Source organism: Cyphomyrmex costatus, unplaced genomic scaffold (assembly GCF_001594065.2).
Source record: "Cyphomyrmex costatus isolate MS0001 unplaced genomic scaffold, Ccosl1.0 scaffold72, whole genome shotgun sequence".
NCBI lineage: Eukaryota > Metazoa > Arthropoda > Insecta > Hymenoptera > Formicidae > Cyphomyrmex > Cyphomyrmex costatus.
The window spans coordinates 2,398,913-2,419,718 of NW_017280289.1; the positions used below are offsets into that span (position 1 = coordinate 2,398,913).

Consider the following 20,806-nt stretch of genomic DNA (forward strand, 5'->3'; position numbering starts at 1 on the left):
CAAAAGTACATTTTTAAATTGATTTTAAAAAAGTAACGGAAAAGTAACGAAAAGTTATTTTTCAAGTAACGGTAACTGTAACGAGTTACTTTTAAAAAGCGATAACTGTAACTGTAACTAGTTACATTTTTTACTCGGTAACGAGTAACTGTAACTAGTTACTTTTAAAAAGTAACTTTCCATTCCCTGTACTTAAGTAAAATTCAAACAATTTCGATAAATTTATATTTTGATGTGATAAAGATATAAAAAACATTCTCCTTTTTTATAAAAAATGAGATCGTCATAGCAACTTCTCGTGTCGACAGCGTTGGAAGTAAGATTATCAAGCGACATGATATTAAAGAATAATTTATCGCGCAGAAAGACTTTGCCAAAGTATTCAAAAATTTACCTATAAGATACAGACCTGGAAATAATTTATAAAATCACGCTTAATTAATTAAGCATTAAGGATTCAGCTTGACTCTTTAGGATCTTTATTTTTTATTTTCTGTGTATTCACATTATACGGTCTTAAAAAATACTGTGTGTATTTGATAATGAAAATCATTTTGTTGAACCATCAAAATAATTATGTATGAAACTCAAATTTGATGAGTAATTATAAGTAGAAATTGAATCCTTTTTTTTTTTTTTTTTAGAATAATAGTAAGCAATATATATGTATACTGCAAAAAATTTCGACATTTTAACAATCAGCTTGAGCGTTCTCCTTAATTGTTCTGGTAGTCCAAAAATTATTTTCAGATCCGAATTTAGCTAAATTTTTAGATACTTGAGCAAAACCTTTTCCCTTGGAATTTCTCCGATGATAAATGTCACGGTTACGCTCTCTGTTTCTGCTTGAGTAGTGAATGAGTTTCTTTCGGTTTACGCCTGACTAAATGTTGGCGCACGACGACTGCCATAGGCGTCGATAGTTGAGAGTTCACCTCCGGTACTTGCATCCGGTAATGTTTGGTGGCAGCTTGCCGGGTTACTTCAACGAGTAATTGCCCGTAATTGCGCGTCCCAAGGTGTAATGCACTTTGAGTTATTACATGTCGTGACTGCTGCTGCTGTTGCTGCCGTTACGCGAGAGGTGGGTGATTGAACTATCGTAATAAAGCAACGTAATAATACGTAAAGGCAACAAATTCAAATCGAAATACGACGTTCGTGTATATGAGCTAATTTCTTAAATAATTCAATGTTATAGGAATCGTTATAATTGAATACAGGCGCAAACAAAATAAGTAAAAGTCTTTTTGATGGGTCAAAACAATAAGTTCAACTTATTACATTTTTAATCGCTTAATTGCTTACTGGATCTTTAAACAATGTAATTAGACGAATCAGTGTATTAAATTCCAAAATGGCACATATAATGTTATAATAATACAGATTAATGTATATATTAGCGTTTATCAATATATCTCGTGTTATTATATAAACTTTACATTTTTATTTTTGCATTTTATAGGAAAAAAAAATTTTCCCTACATAAATGAAAAATTAAAAATTATACTATAGCTATAATATGAACACGTAATTAATATCATACTTATATGTTATATAACATATAATTGACATCATATGATTTGTATCATATAACACATACCGTTACATTGTCATGAATATAATAGCGCCAATATACGTAGTGCATTAAGGCGATGCTGGAGAGACGACCGAACTTCCCAGTGAGAAATGACAATAGAATCGATGTCGAATCGATGTCAATTCGACATCAATTCGATGTCGATTCCATTGTCATTTCTCACTGGGTTAATCGAATGTCGACAAAACAGATTTTTAATTCCAATTACAATATTATATACATCAAGAAAATATTTACATACATTAATTAAAACATTACTTACATTAAATAAGCCATTAAAGTAAAACATTACGTACATTTCTTGTTCTACCGCTAATTTTTCTACGTGTCCAATCAAAGATTCTGAATCTCAAGTTTAGTAGTATAGGATGTCGCTGTTCATTGCAATTTGTAATTTTCCGCGTGATACAAACGCGGGTGGTGCGTTATTGAAACGGAATCCCCTGGAGTATTCAATGAAAATTCATAACAATCTTGCACATCGATGTTATTGAAATTACTATATTCCTCCCCCTCTCTCTCCTTGTGCGCAAATCTTTTCCGATGAAAAGAATACGTTTTCCCGCTGAGGCGGCATAGCACAACGGTAGAATGGAAATGCTAGAATCACGTTAGCGGAAATTTTACGGTACAACTTCGAGGAAGAGTGCGTATAACATCGGGTGAATATTCATAAAGTCTTCGCTTACATTGTTTACTCGGCTCATTGTAATGGAAAGAATTCCGCGCGGTAGTTGCCCAACCTTTCGCCCGCCGGATTTTTATTCAATATTCATAATGGTTTAATAGAGACGACACTATTTTTCAACGATGTGGAAATTATGTAATTTATACGAAAAACGTAGGCGATGAGTTTTATTTATGGTATATAATTCCAGCTGCTATTACTGCTTACGCAATGTCAGCCATTAAGTATTTTCTCTCTCTATTTTATCAATATTATTTTATTATTTTATTTATTAGTTACAATTTTAATGGACTATAAAAGTATATCTGAAATAATAATGTAAATTTATGTAGAAGAATCCATATGCAACAGTAGAAATATTTTCAATCATTTATTATTATTTAAATTTGTACTCATATTATATCCTTTTTAGTACTTATTAATAATTTATCATTAATAACAATCTTTTTCTACATTTCAAATATAATAAACGAAAAGGTTCTTATTAACGACTATTTTTGAATGCTATCGAATGAGAATGTTAATTACTGTTATCATATCCTATCTATATATTATTTAATGAGAATATTAAGCTAAATTGCTGGTATCATACAGATTTAATTGTAATATAAACTAGATTATTATATTTTCAACATCGTGTGAAGTAAGCATGCGTGATAATGCGATGCACGTAGAACACATAAGTAAAATTGTTGTTATCTGCTTAGCGCGTCAATGCACGAACAAAGAACAGTTTCGTAGTTGTTTCTCTTCGTTAATGACTCTTCATTACGGAATATGGTTTAATGGGCCAAGCAGTCGTGACCTCCAGACTGCACGTGCAAGGAATTTGTTTAGATTCGACTGGCATTATCTCTTTCGAAAAAATATCGCATCGCATGAGCGCTCGCGAGAGACTTCAACGTAAGATATGAAAATTTCCTCATTAAAAACCGTAAAATGTTAATTTACTTCGCACTAGAGGCATTCTCTTTCGTAGAATGATAACAAGATCGCGATCATACGTATCACGAACCGCAACGAGGATAATTCCCGCTTCTTGAAATAATTTGTTAACGGCCATTTTTTTCAGGCTCGATATAGTTGAGAAACACAAAGGTTTATCGCACATTCATATATACGCGCGAATCCATAATGAAAAATTTCGAGGAAAGTCCAAAGAGAACATCACTGTCGGTAACTGTTAATACTCGCACCGTATAAATTGTACGCGAATTGGAAGATAGATCGTGATTAACATACAAATGACTGTGTTCTTCGAAACTTAACTAGGTGTTAATTCGGTATTCACGATACGTAGACGGAGCTCGATGAAACTTTTGAGCATGAAGGATCCACTCGTATTACGTTGTCATTACCCTTATGAGCGTTGGCTGCCGTCTGTATTCATTAAGAACACGATTGCATTGTGCTAAATGAAGCTACGCAAGCTGTTGAAGCTGTGTGCTTATATTAAAGTCTTTCCTATTTCTTTTTTGTTTTTAATAATATTTTACAAAATTATTTTCACGATGCCAATTTCTTATACTCACAATAATGTATTCAAAAAAGGATATATTTAGTTTGACATCGAGTTTTGCCAGCTCATAAGTATTGCAATATTTCACGTACAATTACTGCAACGCGTAAATTTTATTCAATTAAAATTTATTCTAAACCATTCCAGCAGTTTGTTCTCCAAAATACATCCATTCGATTTGGGATTCCCTCCAGAAATATAAATCTGTGTACGTTACGTAGCAGTACGTCGCATTTTGTCGATTGTTTATCTCACCGTGTCGTTTTCGTGGCTTAGCGCTTGGACGAAGATTTCTTTTTGGCTTTATCTCCTGTCGGACGGCAGTTACGACTTCGTGAATAGTCACGGGACATCCATGGGACGGCCATCGTATAATTTCAAAGACCTTAAGGCTGACCTGAGTCAACAAGTAGTGGCACTCGTGGAACGTGGGAAGCGAGATGTGCTTGTAGACAGACACAGATATGCGGCTGAAATACTTTGCCTGAATATTTCGAGACCCAACTTGAGCTTCTCCTCTACAATACTGTCATTATTTCATCTCTCTCTCTCTCTCTCTCTCTTTCTCTCTCTCTCTCCCTCTCTCTAGTATATTAAACGAGATATTCTAGTCAATTTCAACATTGTTCGCTTGAGATGATACAAGTATATAGAATATAATAGTACAACGGATAACTCGATGTAAACATTGGGATGTCTGCATGGAAGAAATAGTTTTGCTGATACAAAGAATCTGAAAATTTATCTATAGATACAGATTTGAAAATAATTTTGTTTGAAACGTCAAAATAATTATCATCAATGCTTGTAGCATTCTACATAATTAATTTGATAATCCAATAAAGTTATTTTCAAACCTGTAGCTATATATAGCTAAATTTTTAAATACTTCAGCAAAACCATTTTTTCTGCGTGTTCAAAGAAATACTCATATTTTGCAGAAAAATCAGCTTTTATTCTATTCGAACAATCGAAAAGGATTCCTCAAAGATTGTCAAATATTTTTAGAAAAATATTTAAAATTAAAAAGTTTACAGATTTTTAATCATACATTTCTAATTTTTCGATTAAGATTATTTAACATAATTCAATTATTAAATTTTTGGGACTTTTGAGAAGAGATCGTGAATTTTCGACCTTTTTAACTTCTTTGTGTATTTAATTTGAACTTTATTACTTTCTTCAATAATTGTCACTCTTATCACGAGATATTATTATAAATCTTTTGTCACTTTTACGTAAACTACATTTTAATATTATATTTAAATATTAAATCTTATTGGACCGTACATGTGACAAACACAACGAATAAGAAAATGCCTTTACTGGTCGAACTTGGATCTTAGGTGCTATTAATAAATTAAAAACTGTAAATAATTAATTCTTATTGCGAAAAATATTACCTTAGCCGGGAGTCGAACCCAGATCTCTTTCTGGACATTTCGTGCGTCCTACCAAGTTAAAGACATTTTCTTATTCGTTGTGTTTTAATATTATATTTTAATTTTTTAAGAACTGTCATTTTTATTACAAGATACTACAAGATAGATACTAAACGCTCTGAAAGATTTTAAGAGTAATTCTTTACACAAATTCAAAAAGAAAATTTTATATGTGAAAACTTTATACTGTATGTTCAAAACAGCTTAATTTGAAACATTTCAGATATACATATATATGATTATATGAAATTTTCATCTTAAATTTGTGTGAGGGATCATCCCTTAAAATCTTATAGAATACTTAGTATCTACCCTATGTAATGCCCTTTTTGTTACTATTTTGCGAATAAGCTTTAGAAGGTACATTTAATCAGGTCGATAGCTTGCCATACTTTGCATCCTTTTTATTTTTAATTTACTTCAACGAGAATGTAATTTATTTCCCAAGGTTTCTCGGGCTTTTTGCTCGTGACATCTCGTCTAAACTAATATATATATATATATATATATACTGCGATATATACATACATACGATGCGCCATACGATGTAAGTAACATGAAAGAGAATTCGTTTTGTGGCAGAAAAAGTATATGACAGGAAAATATATTCACCGTTAGAAGCTAAAGATTAAAATAACTCAATTCTTCTTCAACATGCAAAGACATCGAGCTTAATGTTTGTAATAAATATTAAAAGGCGACTGTCCGCGATTTTTTATAGATAATAAGTTCTGTCGAACAGTCGGCTAATGAAGAAATAAAGAGGCAATTATGAGACGTTCCTTATGTGAATATAGCGGATTCTACGGAGAGTCGCGGTAGTTAAAAGGATTGGTAAGAACTCTATTAAGGTCGATTAGAAAAATGTTTAACTACTTCAGAAACGCTTAACCTGCTGCACGAACTTTCCCACTTCGTGTCGCTTGGCTACGCTGATAATCCTGACATTAACATGTAATTAAAGCGGGGCGAAAAAAGAACGAGATCGGTCGTATGGGGTGGGGTTAGCGAGAGAGAATAGAAAGAAAGTTTAACCCCGTCGGAACAGCTCTCGATCGCTGATCGCACCGCCCGGCATTTCAAACGGAAGGAAGTTTGGCCTCGCGAGTCCCATTTACCGGCCTGAAAATTATGGCCGCCTCGCCCGTAACGAGTGATGCCGCACAACACGTATATGCACCGTTAATCCATCAATCCAGTTTTTATCGTTCATTGTAACTAGAGTTGTTGGCTCAGAATTATTTTTGTAAATATCAATACCCGATGCGATATCGCGAATTAATAGAAAAAAAAATTACAAATTGATTTAAAAAAACTTGTAATTCTTTTTTTCTGAAAAAATATATGTAAAGGTTTGTAATTAAAATGGAGTCATATTACTTAAAATAAACACTGTCGTAATAGCTAAATAAAAAAATTCATATCAAATAATTATTATACTTAAAAGTTTAGAATTTCAAGATCATACCTTATCTCTTTTAAAATTACTGTAACGATGTTATTTTGATTTCGAAGATCGCGGTATAAAATATTTGGTCGGTACGTTAATGTAAATTATCCTCTGGTTGAGAATCTAATTACAATTAAGTATTCGCCAATTAATATGGCCCGTGAGTATACTCGCATGACTAAAGATAAGATTATGATGATGTTTTGGTGGGAACATTTCAAACGGAATATCAGCAATGGAACAGTCATGGTTAGCGTTGCTGCAGTAATCCGCGAAGATACGAAGGGCACTAAGACTGAATGAAACTACCCGGGCATCTCGTCTACTCGAAATCGCCCATCGTGAATGGCATAATGCGAATTAGCCGCTGATATAGTTGCGCTATTCTGTTGCATGTTGTATTCAGATCCCACGTCACGCATCGGTAAAAGGCATCTAATTATTCGTAGCATGAATAATTCACCTTGCAACCTAAGCGAGGTCGAAGATCATTTAGTGGAAAGGAAGAAAGTCGGAAGGGGAAAAGAACGGAAGCTGCTATTAGCTGCTCCGTTACACGTTACACAGCAATGTGAAAAATTAACACCGAGTTTCTGTTCTTCCTTCTCCATGTCTGTTCTGATCTGTCCGTACCATTCTTTTGAAATACTATTTCTTCTCTCTCTCTCTCTCTCTCTCTCTTGTTATGTAAATATTTTTTTGTAAATGTCATGCGACAGACGCGTGTGTTTTCATGAAATGCGAAACCCGTCATGCGTGCGATAGTACGGAGAAAAAAAGAACCAACGACGAGAACAGAAATAAAAATAACGTCTGAAGAGCATATTGACAGTTAGCAATGATAAAAATATTTTTGAAATGTATTGTGATGTCGAAGCAACTTTGGACTTCGCATACGTTTGATACATAAATGAATACATAAATGAACCGATGTACAATTTCAGATTATTATTAGATACGTATAATTGACCAATTGTATAATAAAACAAATGTTCTGTAATTAATTCTTAAGTATTCCATGAAGGGTGCAAAAATATCTTAAAAGTATTAATAAATAATTAAAATATTTACCTATATAATATATTCATTTATTAATTCTTTTTTTTAAGATATTTTCACAGGTATTAATTGTATTTATATTATTATATAGATATATAATTTATTCTGACAATAGCATACAATTAATTAAAAATCTTTTTGTAAAGATAAAGAAAATCCATACGCAAAATGCTGTGGATACTTTATCTTGGATAATTAAAAAAGAGAGCGAGAGAATATAATTCGAAAACGTTAATAAATAATAATAATTAAAGTACTCGTTAATAATGTAGAATAAATAAATTATTTTTTAACTATATTATTTTTTCAAATGTAATTATTATTTTGTGTAAATTATATAAATATTATATTTATACAAGTATGTAATATTTATTTCAACAATATTTATTTTATTAGTAAAAATGCTCCGATATTTTATCATGGATAATTAAGGAAAGATCCCGTCAAACATTGATTACTGGAGTTAAGTGAAAGTGTCAACAATCGCATGCATTCGAAATAATCATCGTTTATGAGATAATTTGATGACGAAAACAGGAACACATCGGATGAAACCGCATAGGGTGAAATTCCTTGAATGATGCAACGATGAGCGGCTTTATGGTGACACACAGAATATTAATTACGGATTTATAATTATCGCGCCGAAAACAGTCGAGAATATGCTCGGCGTGATTCATTCAGTGATGCACCGTCACGCACACGACAATCACGTGCGCCGATCCGCGTTCAAGTCTCCCTTATCCAGGTGTGCAGGTGAAGCCGATGCTGTAGGGGTCACTCATTTATCATTGCATAAGATTCAGAACCTGTTCCGGTCCATTCATCGCCGCTCGCTCGTATATACCTTCGAAAGTGACTCGTGGGACAGACTGCGAGAGCTGTAGATATGTATATATGTATACCGACAATGGCGTAGGTGCAGATATACATTTATTAAGTATTCGTCAAATTATGCGTATTGAGAGCTCGATGAACTCGAGGAAGCTTGGCTTCCGATATTAAAAATGTGAAAAAACTAATTGACTGTTCATTCAAGTGACAGTAAAAAAGATGAGCGCGGACAAAATCAAAAACAAGATAACAAAGTACATAAAATCAAATTTTATTAAAAACAGATTAATTTATATTAAGTACAATATTGTGCAATCTGATCGACAATAATCGAGAAGTGTATCTCTTCTTGTTATATCAATAATAGATTATTACTTATATTATAAATAATATATATAACGATATTTATTTTTTAATGATTATATTATTTTATTATACTACACAGAAAAATAAAAAAATTCAATATAACTTTTTATTTTTTTATTCTGAAGAAACAATACGAATATTTTCTTTTTCAATTGTACTAACAATTTATACTTGTTGTAATCGCTAACATTTAATTGAACGGCGATTAATCAAACAGAAGTGCTAAAATAACCGCTTGAAGCTGCTTGAATCGCGAGCGTTTGTGTTTATCATGACAATATGAGCATTATAAAATATTTCGCCATGTACACGAACTATTCAACGTACTATGTATATGACGAATGTATAATGACTATAAATATAGCTGCAATTCCCGTTTGGACGGTTTGAATTATGCGTCAAGACGTTCATTAACCACACTAAACTTTAATATTGTACGATATTGGTATATACTGTAATAGTACCTATTTATTATGTAAGTTTACGAATTACTTATTGTCAGATAAATTTGACAATCCATATCTTATTGATATATACAAAATTATGTATCAGATTTCAACCACGCAACATCTATCTATCAGATACATGAATTTGTGACAATTATGTTTCCAAGAGATTAAAACAATTGCCAATAAAAAAAAGGTCGATAACAATTATCAATAAAGGCATTAAAACTGAAAATAATTTTTATTAGTATTAGTGATTGATTAATTTAAATGTTTATTCTGAATAATTTAATTTTCATTTTAATTGCAATTATTCAGAAATGTAAGTAATCACTCGAAACAACTATTGCAACTGGATGTTCACGTATAAAACAAATTTGTAAAATATATATTTTTATACATACCTACTCGGCGCCAGTGGTCGTACGTTCCCTTTAATTCTCCAAACGAACGATATTGTTCCATATGCATATACGCTACATCTCGATTTCACTGTAAGTGTAGAACAAAAGTGCCCGATATTTGATCCAGATCTGTGATAATCCATCGGAAATTTCTCCCGTTTCTTCTAGTCAATGTGACAAGAGAAAGGTCGGAATAGTGTCTCGTCGCAGATTGCAACGAAGATACAAGTGCAGACTTCAATAAACCACGCGATGACGATAATAATGCGAGATGATTTCATGATTTTCAGATCTGTGTGTACCTATATACAAAATATCTAAATTTTTGATATTTTAACAAGACCATTTTTTTTCCCGACAGAAGACTATAAATTTAAAAATAATTTTTATTTTTAGAGTCATGCTTTTTATTATATTGATATGATAAACAATGAATATATAGGAAAACTCGAATTAATCCGACTTCGTATTATTTGATCTCTCGATTACCTAAACCTGCTATCGAACATTTTCTCTTTCTGTCTCTCTCCCTCCCTCCCTCTCTCTCTCGCTCTGTCTCTCAATTATTCCACCTTTTTAATACGTATCTAATGTATCAAAAATTTATGTTTTATTTTTTTTATTAAAATTTTAGAAAGAACAAAATTGATTATATAGACTTTAAAAATATAATTAAATAATTTCTATCTAAAATAATTAAATGTGTTTCTTTTTTATAGAACAAAATATAATTTCTATTATCCGATTTCCTCTCGATTATTCAATCTAAGGTCTGTTTATATTAGATCGAATAATCAAGGTATTACTGTATTGGAAAGTTCACAGAGGTAAGCAATAAATTAACAAGGCCTTGCTGAACGTTCTTTTGTTAGTCTTTTTTAGCAACACATGTCTTGTTTATAGCTCGAAGCGATACATCTTGCTTGCGTTATCTTCGAAATTCGTCTTGCATGCACATCTGTTTTGATTAAGGTTGCCTCATCTCCCTGCTCTGACGACGAACAATTTGTCAATGCCGCGTGCTTATTTCCATGTTTCATTGTAGAGACGGATGCATTCTGTGGCAAATTTTAGTCTATTGCTCGAATGTTTACTTCCTTTGTCTCTAAGGACTGATTGATGTTAATAGGAATTGTTCTCGCGTGGATATACATATAAGTTAAGCTATCTGCTTTATTAGAACTGTTTTTACTTTTTTAGGGAGAGGTAATGTATTGTACTTTTAATTTATATTAATTGCAAATACAAATTATATATAAACCTTTCAAAATTTCAATTTCATTGATTTGTCCTTAATTAATTATTTTATTCAATAATAAATCTTCACCATTCAAATATAAGTTTAAAAAAGCGAAACACAATGCAAATATTTAAAAAGCTGATTTATGTACTTTATAAAAATTCTTCATAATATATTTTAAGTTTTAAAAGCGAAAGCAGCAAGTCAATAAAGGCAACAATTCCGAAATATTTTTAATGTAATTCTTTACAAAAAAAGTTTGTATCACTAATCCAATAAATTGTAAGTCGTTGTCAAATTAAATTATATAATTTATATAATTACACAAATATAATTAATATTTATAAAAATAATTATAAAATTTGTAATTTTTTATAAATAATTCTGTGTGTTTAATTTTAATTTGAATGATTTATTCTTACATTATCGTTTTCAGATATTAGATGCAATTCGAACTCGGTATTATTCCAATTGTGTGCAATTAGTATGGATTACTTCGATTTGAAGAGTTACTTATTCGCTTAACACTATGATAGGAATCATACTATAAGAACATTGGCAAATATATTAGATAGATTATATCACTGAAAGATTGCAAAAACAGTTAAACTCAATTATATTATTTATCGATTTATATAATTCTAACGCATTGTTTACTAATTCTCAATTACTCTTATTTGTCTTTTTATTGTCAAAAACAAGACAAATAATTATCAGCACTATAAACATTTCAACTATAATTTTACTATTATTACCGAAATATTTTACGTGTTTAATATTATATTATTACATATTACAAATTAAATGCATTCTATATTAAAATATTTGAAATAAGGTCAAAAATTACAGGTGCCTAAAAGGAGTGACAGAGAGAAAAAAATATAAAGAGAAGAAAAATAAGAGGCGAAGAAAAAAAGTTTCGAATTAAATTATGGTAACAGTCAATACATACAGTTTCACACAGGTGGTACGTTCGTTCACTCGCATGTACATATCGCGAATTCGTTAATTATAGGTTGCTCTTTTACTTAACTACTCGAAAGCCCTCTTGCCGAGAATCTCTGTATCCGATTGCCAGGTGGCTTCAAGTCAAAAGTCTTGGGGGTCGGCCGCGGCTGATCTCTCCTCTCTTCCTGGCCGTACGTCGGTCTTTTTCTTCCTGCTTGATTTGCCGCCTTTCGCCTTTTCGGACAACCTCCTCGACTTCCTATAAGGCCAAGGTCTTTTATCAGGGAGGTCGTACCGTGAAATGAAAAAAAAAAAAGGAAGAGAATCGCCGTTGGTGTACCCCTTCTTGAGTCGCTATTTGCGATCGTGACTCAACGGGATAATCGCTTACGGGAGATGTTTGCTTTGGCGCGTTCGTAAATTTCCCCACCTGTCGATTTCTTTCTCAAACGAACCATTGTATTCTTTGGGATAGAATTGTAATTGTGATCATGGTCAAACACTTGAGTAACACTAACGTATCCTGTCTGTGAGAAATTTAACACTTCAAAAGTAAATAAAAAATATAAAGATTTATTTAAACTTTATATAAACTTTTTGATTATATTTATTTACAAAAAACATATTATGCATACCTATGTTTTAAATATTGATACGGTAATTAAAAATATAGGTAGTTTAAAAAATGTATATAACAGATTTTTTTATTAACAATTTATTTGCCTTTTATCTATTTAAAGAAAAATATTTTTCATGATGGATGCAATTTAAATTGAAATGCTTAAATAAAAATCATTATTGTAAATTTAAATATCTACCTATGCTAAATGAAAACGAACATAATGATTTAATGCGTCTAATGAAACTTGCACTTCGAAGAGATGACGCGATTAGAAACGTTTTATATTATCAAATTAAATTACAAAATAACAAACATGTTTTACAAAGTATAAAGAGATAAATTTGAACATCACGTACGGTCTAATATACATAGTTTCGATAAAAATACATAATTTCCATATTTGTCGTCATTAAAATACACGGTATCCATTTCAAAGAATCTCGTGTGCACGGTTATTAATTGGACGCGATCACGCGATATTTACCCGCGATACGTCGATCCACCGCGAATTTATCGTCGTGCACGAGCTGATTTATCAGCAGCAGGGAGAATTCGATTTATCAGAGTGTCCCAAGCGCGAAACCCGGTGGAGATCGACGTGATTCAGAAGCCAATCGGCCAATTTCGTTCGCGCGACATTTCGAAAGAACGGGATTGCAAGCATAGTGATCCGATCTGTTTGCGGTACACGAGAGATCCGTAGACTTTATGTGCGAGACTCGCGGCGTTTAGTCGTCGGTTCAATGTCGCGCGCGACTTTATCGAGAATACATGATCCGAGCGATCAGTTTTACAGCGATAGCGTAAAACCAATAGGATTGCCTATCAAAACAAGCGTTATATTTAATTTATCGTGATATCAGACACTACCGTTGTCGAGATCGATTTGATTGTAAAGATGTAAGAGAAATATCGCGTTTATTTGAAAACTTCATGCATCTTTTTTATGTATTTTATTGTCAATTTGCATCTTAATACTTGATGTGAGTATTTATTAGTTTAATAAATATGCTGTATCATTTTAATACTTTATCGCTTCTTTAATGTCTTAATATAATTATAATTTTATATATTAATTTCATGTTTGAATAATACGGAGGACTGGTGATCGTGACTATCATTTTAATTGCATAATGAAATTTGTGTACTTCCGCATAAAAAGCAGTAGCATACAATGAGTAGATAATGACACAATGTAATCAGACATCGATCACTCACTTTCTTTACTTTACGTCAAACTCTCGCACAAGATAGTCAAGCTATCGCTAAAATGTACCTTTCGTATATTTTCATTGTAGCCTGTACTTTAGAGAGTTATTCTAACAATTAATTCGAGAGAGAGAGAGATAAAAAATATTAGAGATGCTATCAGCTTTTGTTCCGTTCACAATTACTTACCCGCGCCGTGCAGTAGTCCTCTTCGTAGCACTTTTCGAAGAGGTTCGGCAAATAAATAAATGTCCGGCCGCGCGGTTGAAGCAAATAGAAACTGCTGCGCAAGCACACCGAGTACATCCGCTATACGGTTCTTAAGAACGAGCAATTGGATAGAAACAGCCGCTAAGTCTTCCGGCATTATTTCCGACAGATACCGTCGATCGTTGTCAAACACACGTAATTCGTACTATCTTTTTAAAACAATCTTTCTTTTTTAACGATGAAAAGAATAAATACGCTTATCAACTAGACTAATCGCTCGCAGAAGATGAATGACTTCCGGAAATTCTTGTTTCTTGTTCCATGCATTTTTATTTTAAATAGATAGTATTATATTTTAAAAAGAGTTACGAAAGCTAGCTCATCTAAAATCTTATCGAAAAATACACGGAAAGAACGTTTTCTTCCTAAAGTACTACTTTTGTACAAATCTGAAATTAATTTTATGTTGTACTATCAAAATAATTATGTAAAACGCTCAAGTTGTCTTAAAATATCAAAACTTTCTCAGTATATTGCTCATTATATGCTTCAGTTGCTTACATCATTATTTGATAGCTCAACAAAATTATTTTCACAAATTCGTGAAAATTTAAGTTAGACATTGACCTTCCAATTGAAACGAAGATTCTACGTGTACCACTATCAGCTGCGACGTCGTTGTCAATTCTCTCACCCACGTTCGTTGCGTACAGTGGATGGAGTGCGTATACGTGCGTAATGGTTACGTTATGCCCGTATCACACTAGCAATTGGAGATTGCGTTTTCGTTCGCGTTTGCGTCTTAATCACTCTAGCGATTGCGCGATTGTGATTGACGATTGAGGATTATTTCTGAACCAATCGGAACAAAGGAAATCGGTGACTGCTTTACTCTGATTGGTTGAAAAGTAAGTCCTCAGTCGTCAATCACAATCGCTCAATCGCTAGGGTGATTACGGCTTTACGGCTTGTGCTATCCGGGACGACCGGGACGTTGTAGTCGGACGAAGAGATTCGCAGGAGGGAGAGTGTGGATGGGAAGCTGAGGCCAGAGTTCGCTCCATTCATACCACCCGCAAGTGCGATCGGTGGCGCACTATCGCACCGTTACACTGGCAGTGAGTGCCGACTTGACGATGAGATGCAACGATATAATGATGCGATGACTCTCACAATTTTTCCTTGCGCTCCAAAATGGACGAGCGTTCCCTCGGGAACGCGAATGATTAAAAATATTCCGTATATCTTGAAGTTATTTGTGTAAAATTACGAAAACGAGCTTCAACAAAAAAATGATTTACACTCTTGATATTAACATTATAAAGACACTTTAAACACTATATAAAAAATGAAATTGATATACAGGCATTTTTTTTTATAGTGAAATTTATACGTACATACAGTCTTAACTAAAAATTTTAGATTTCTAGATTTCTTTCATTTATTTGAAATTCATTTATCTAAATTGTTATGTATTAGTTACATTATATATGTATAAGTTTATAGGATTCTTGAAACGAATAATAATTTAGAGGAAAAATGCTATAAATCAATTTTTTAATTAAAACTTTAAGGGCCGATTGTTCCATCTTTCAGTAAAGTTTACCTGTTAGGTAAATATGGCAATCCGCGCACGTGATTGGGTAATCGTGCTACTTACCTAACAGGTAAACTTTGTCGAAAGATGGAACAATCGGCCCTAAATAATGATTAATAAGGTGCTTAATGTTTTGAGCCAAAGTAGCATATAAATATATAGCAGTTTCTCTAACTCTTAACTCAGCTATGATAGCTAAACCTAAGTTCAAAAGTATTCTATTTGAAGTACACAATGCAAGTGAATCTCTCTATTATCTTACGGTGATCGATAGAAGAAGATTTAAAGTTTTTTTTACTTATACAAATTTTTTAGAACCTCTCATACTACCAATCATACAGACTGTACCAACCGTAAAATTTTTGCTTCGAGTCCAAATAATCCGTTGATGTGATCGAGGGAGTAAAAATGTAAATTATAAAATGAAAGAGATTAAAAGCACAAAACACAAGCACTGACGACATTGCTTCTCTTACGCACTCTTAATTTTGAATTAATTACTTCTTACGTCTAGCAATACTTTCCATTAGCAAGAAACAGGATAATAACGGCTAACGGTGCTAATGCACGTATATGTCAAGCTGTATCTTAACGGACGTCACGATACGAGTATGCCGCGCGCTAATGAAATCTGCAGAAACTCGTACACACCCGCTCGCAAGGGCGGCTCGCAGTCGCTCCTGCACGTCGCGTCGTCCTAGCGGAACGACGCTCACGTTCGCTGAGAAGTGCTCGTAACAAAATCTTCACGCTGCAGGATCTCCTTGTCCAATGTAGCGGGATTAAAATCCTCCCGGCAAGAGAGAGGCGTCCACCTCTCCGACAGGGAGGACTTCCGGTTTTGCGCCATTAACTAACTTGGCTTGTTTCTCTCTTGGCGCGAGCTCCTCTCTGGCCAAGCCTGAAGTGTCCTTTACTGCTGCGGCCCTCGGCGGTGCCGTACTTACGTTCCCGGGACTAATGACGGCTCTAACATTGCCCGCTGCATCCATCGCGTTATACTGCACGAGAGCGAGAGATAGAGAGAGAGAGAGTAAAGGCGCCAATATGTAAGCGAGAGGACGGAGAAGTTGGTTATTAGACACGTTTCTCGTTCTTGCTGTATTGTCGCGATGCGTACGCTAACGGCGTAATAATAGCAGACTCAGTCGGAGTATAATACTTATTATTAGTGTGCTCAAACGCAAATTGACTTTGAGATCGTTAAATCAAGATGTCATTATAATATTTAAAATCTCACAAGAATCAAGATCCTTCAGAGAGTGCCACATTATTTTATCACAGGACAACATATGAGAGTATAATTGTGTAAAATGTATTTATTTATTCTGTAAGTAAATATTTTGTTGACAGTATTCAAATAAATATTTATTTAAATTTAGGATTTTTTTTTCTCAATCTATTGCGACTGACGATTCTTTTTTGCTCATTTGTGTCATTTTTTTATTTACTCGTCTTAAGTTTAATTTGAATTTTTAATTTGTATTCAAAAAGTATTTTTACATTCTTATCCCGTATAGCTTTTTGACTGTAATCTTTTTTTAAGAGATAATACACTTTACAACCATTCAGACACGACGAAGGTCCAGCATATGCAAAAGAGTATCACGATAGTAATTCAAGTTTTCAAGAACAGTCTCGGTCGATGATAGCAATTTTGGGTTCTATTATGATCTCGTGAATTTCCAGCAAATCGTTCTCATAAACTATCATGTTCTACGGACGTGTTTCAAGTTAATCGATTGCACGAAACACATCTGTCTGCCCTCCTTCCCGGAAAGTACTGTAGATTAAATGTCGCTCGTTTTAACATCGCTTTCTAGCTACTCGATAACACGGGATGAAATCAGTGTCAATCCTGACCAAAAGCCCTCGGGTACTTTCATTGAGAAGTGTACGCGGGATTTATATTGAAAATTCCATTTTCGGAAGGACCGATGTCGCTCACGGCCGAGCGTGCAAATATTTCCGCAGCTTAAGTCCGTGTTGTAGCGATTTTTTCGACGTTTTGGCGTACGCGTCCGGAATTGGAGTACAGCCTTTCAGCATTTTCCACACGCTTCGTTTCGATCAGGCCAGATCGTCACAACTCAAATCCCTCTGTAATCGAAAACGTTGTAATTGCTTGTATTATACACATCTAAATTATAACAATTAAAGCGTTAATTTTATTTTGGCAGTTTTCTGTGTCAATCAGTACAAGTTTCATTAAAAGAAACTTTGACGTAGGCTCTCTCGAGTCTCTGTTTCTCAAACGCAAAAATCTCAGGTAGGATCATGTCCGACTTAAAAGTTCAAACGCATCCGCATACTTCTGTTACTTCGGCGACAAGATTGAAGTATATGCGTTTAAGTAACTTCTGAATTCCCCTTCTGAAAAGTTTTCTTCGGAGACGATGCTCTCTACTGAAAAGTTAAACGCGTGTCTTCGGCTATGCGATTATGGTCTTCCGGTAATTGTTTTAGCTGTCGCCAATGTAACTTTCGGCGACTGCGCTCGCGTCGTGCACGAAAGTTTCGTGGGCGTTAATTAACTACTAATTGGATTTTATTAATTGGGGCCTTGCTGTACGCTCGTGGCACACTCGCGTTACTTTGTCTATGTTAATAGAGAGTATATTGGATTGCTGTACTCTCTCTCTCTCTCTCTCGAGTCGTATGGTATGGTATATTACATCAAGTTTTGATCATCAAGATGCCGAAAAAAAGTTGAACAGAAAATTCAATCAGATTAATCTGATGTCATTGCCGAGTCACGAATTTATACACGAATAGTAACTAAAACTGCGTAAAATTTGTACTTGTTTTGATTAATTTTTTCATGGATATTCATAGATATATCTAAATCCATGTAACGTCCATTAATAAAAAATAATAATAAGGTTCTATAATAATAAAACAAAATAGAACAATTGAAGGGCTACGAGCCAGTTGTGTAATAAAGAATATTTAATTTCAAGACATAAAGATAAAAATAATTACGGTAAATACGGAGTAGGAAAGCAACAATGACCTTGACATATGTTGGTCAAGGTCATGATCCTAAGTGACTTTGAGGAAATTTTAACCGTCGGACCTCACTTGTTAAAAAGTTATAAATAAAAAAAGTTTAAGAAATAATATCTCATTATTCTCATTTTTGCTATATAAATCAAGAGTCGCACGCTCTCGCACATGAGTTACGACTTTTCATGCGAAACGAAAGCAATACCCACAGATTTCTATATAATATCTAGATCGCTACCTCTGTAAAATGAAGTGAAACCAGCTTGACAAGAAAGAGGATGACGGCAATCTTTACCCGGTCATGACTAAACTCTTTAATATGCTATACTTTAACCTTATAATCAAAGCTAGAGACCTCTAATCGAAACAAAGTGTAGACGCTACCACTACTTCACAAAGTAATGTGAACGGGTAAATATGTGGCGCCCCGGTTTTAGCTGACCCATAACAAACTGTAGCATGTTAGCGATTAGGTATTATATAGAAATCTGTGGAGCTATGATATACCTCACACGAAAAAATGGATTGGGTTACTTTTAAATCTAAAATTAGATTATCTTTTTCAGTAGTGGATCTCCTCGCAGGGGGAACGGACCTACTGTATTTACGCATACACTTTACAACATTCAGCGCTTTACAAACAAATTCACCACTTCAAAAATAAATTATATTATTATTTTTTTTTGGTTTTTAATAAATATGTAAAGCAGTGAATTTGTTTGTAAAGCAGTAAAATTGTCTGTAAAGCAAGGCTCCACTACTATTCCAACACTCGAAAATTCCGGATACGTTATTGCATCGCGCGAGACATCGTGTATTCTGCAAGTTTCGATAGCCCGGTCGCGGACACTATAATTAAAGTTTTGTTACGTAATGAGAAATTTACTCGCGATTGCAGGCTGCAGATACGAGGGTCGCCGATATCAAGAAGGAACGGCTGTGGGTACATCCGAGCCCTGTTTGCAGTGCTGGTGCACCGAAGGTGCATTGAGATGCCGGCTCCGAGTGTGCCCGCGATTGCCGAATCCACCACCGCCTGGTTGTCATGTTCGTTCACCGGCCGAGAACGTATGTTGCGCCGAGATGGTATGCGGTGAATCACGTTAGTACGATGATATCCCTTTGATCAATCAATATCTGTCAATAGAATTCGCTTACAGCAATACAATAAAAAATATTCACAATTGTGTTAAGACAGGTCCTTGTTAAAAATTTTGTGTTAAATTTTCCAAGCGTTAATTTAATATAATGTGATTTGAATTTGTATTAGTTTGATATTTGAAATTTATTAGGAGAGAGATTAAAATAACACAATTTAAATAAGTATAAACACACATACAAATAAAATATAATTTAATATAAATGTTATAATTTTACTAAAAAAAAAAAGTATGCTTCCACAATTTGTTTACAAATTGCGTTAGTATTATGTTTTTATGTTATTTTTTTTATATAATATTATATTTGTTTTATATATGTCCTTATATATTCAGCTTATGTTAAATCAATTAAAAAATTTGAACGGATACGTAAAATGTATTAAATTTAACACAGATTTTTCAACCTGTGTAGAATCGAACAACCTTTCCAAGCGCAATCTGAGAAATTATGGAAAAATATCATGTATCTTTTTAAAATACTTTCCATATAAATTATAATTGTGTTCAATGTTAAATATATAATTATTATACGATTATTGTTCTTGGTTAATTAGGGAAGAAGTGTCACACAGCTGCATCTACACGCTTTTGTGTCTTTTTACAAAGTTTGTCTAAAACGCATAAAAATTTTGTCTTCATGGTAAAGCAGATTAAAGAGTTAATCGTGGCTAGGGTTTAAATTTATTATCTGACTTATATACAGGCGATGTGGAGAATATGTTGCGGAGAGCCAGTGTACAAACGAACCTAGAAGCTGAGGATGAGGAGAAGCATACTCAGCACTCACGTACGGAAGGTATTTCTATTTTGTTGATTTTGTACTTTGTTATTTGTTCTTCCCAGTAATGTATATATATCGCTATATTGTACAAATAATCGTCCTTCTTACTGCACTTATCCGATAAAATGACAATATGATCTTGTTATGGCAAGTAACTTATAATTTTCATGTATAGTTACTTAAATATAGAAAAATTAATTCGTTTTCTCTTCCCCCGAGTGACTG

General features: G+C 33.5%; 1 protein-coding gene across 1 annotated transcript in view; it reads left to right on the top strand.

The window, feature by feature from the left end:
* Nucleotides 1–20,806, top strand: part of LOC108780571 (uncharacterized) — a 40,341-nt gene that overhangs the window by 6,040 nt on the left and 13,495 nt on the right. The window contains exons 2-3 of the mRNA XM_018548327.1: nt 19,539–19,742; nt 20,504–20,596. Of these exons, the coding sequence (XP_018403829.1) occupies nt 19,539–19,742; nt 20,504–20,596 (297 nt within the window). The remainder of the gene's footprint in view (nt 1–19,538; nt 19,743–20,503; nt 20,597–20,806) is intronic.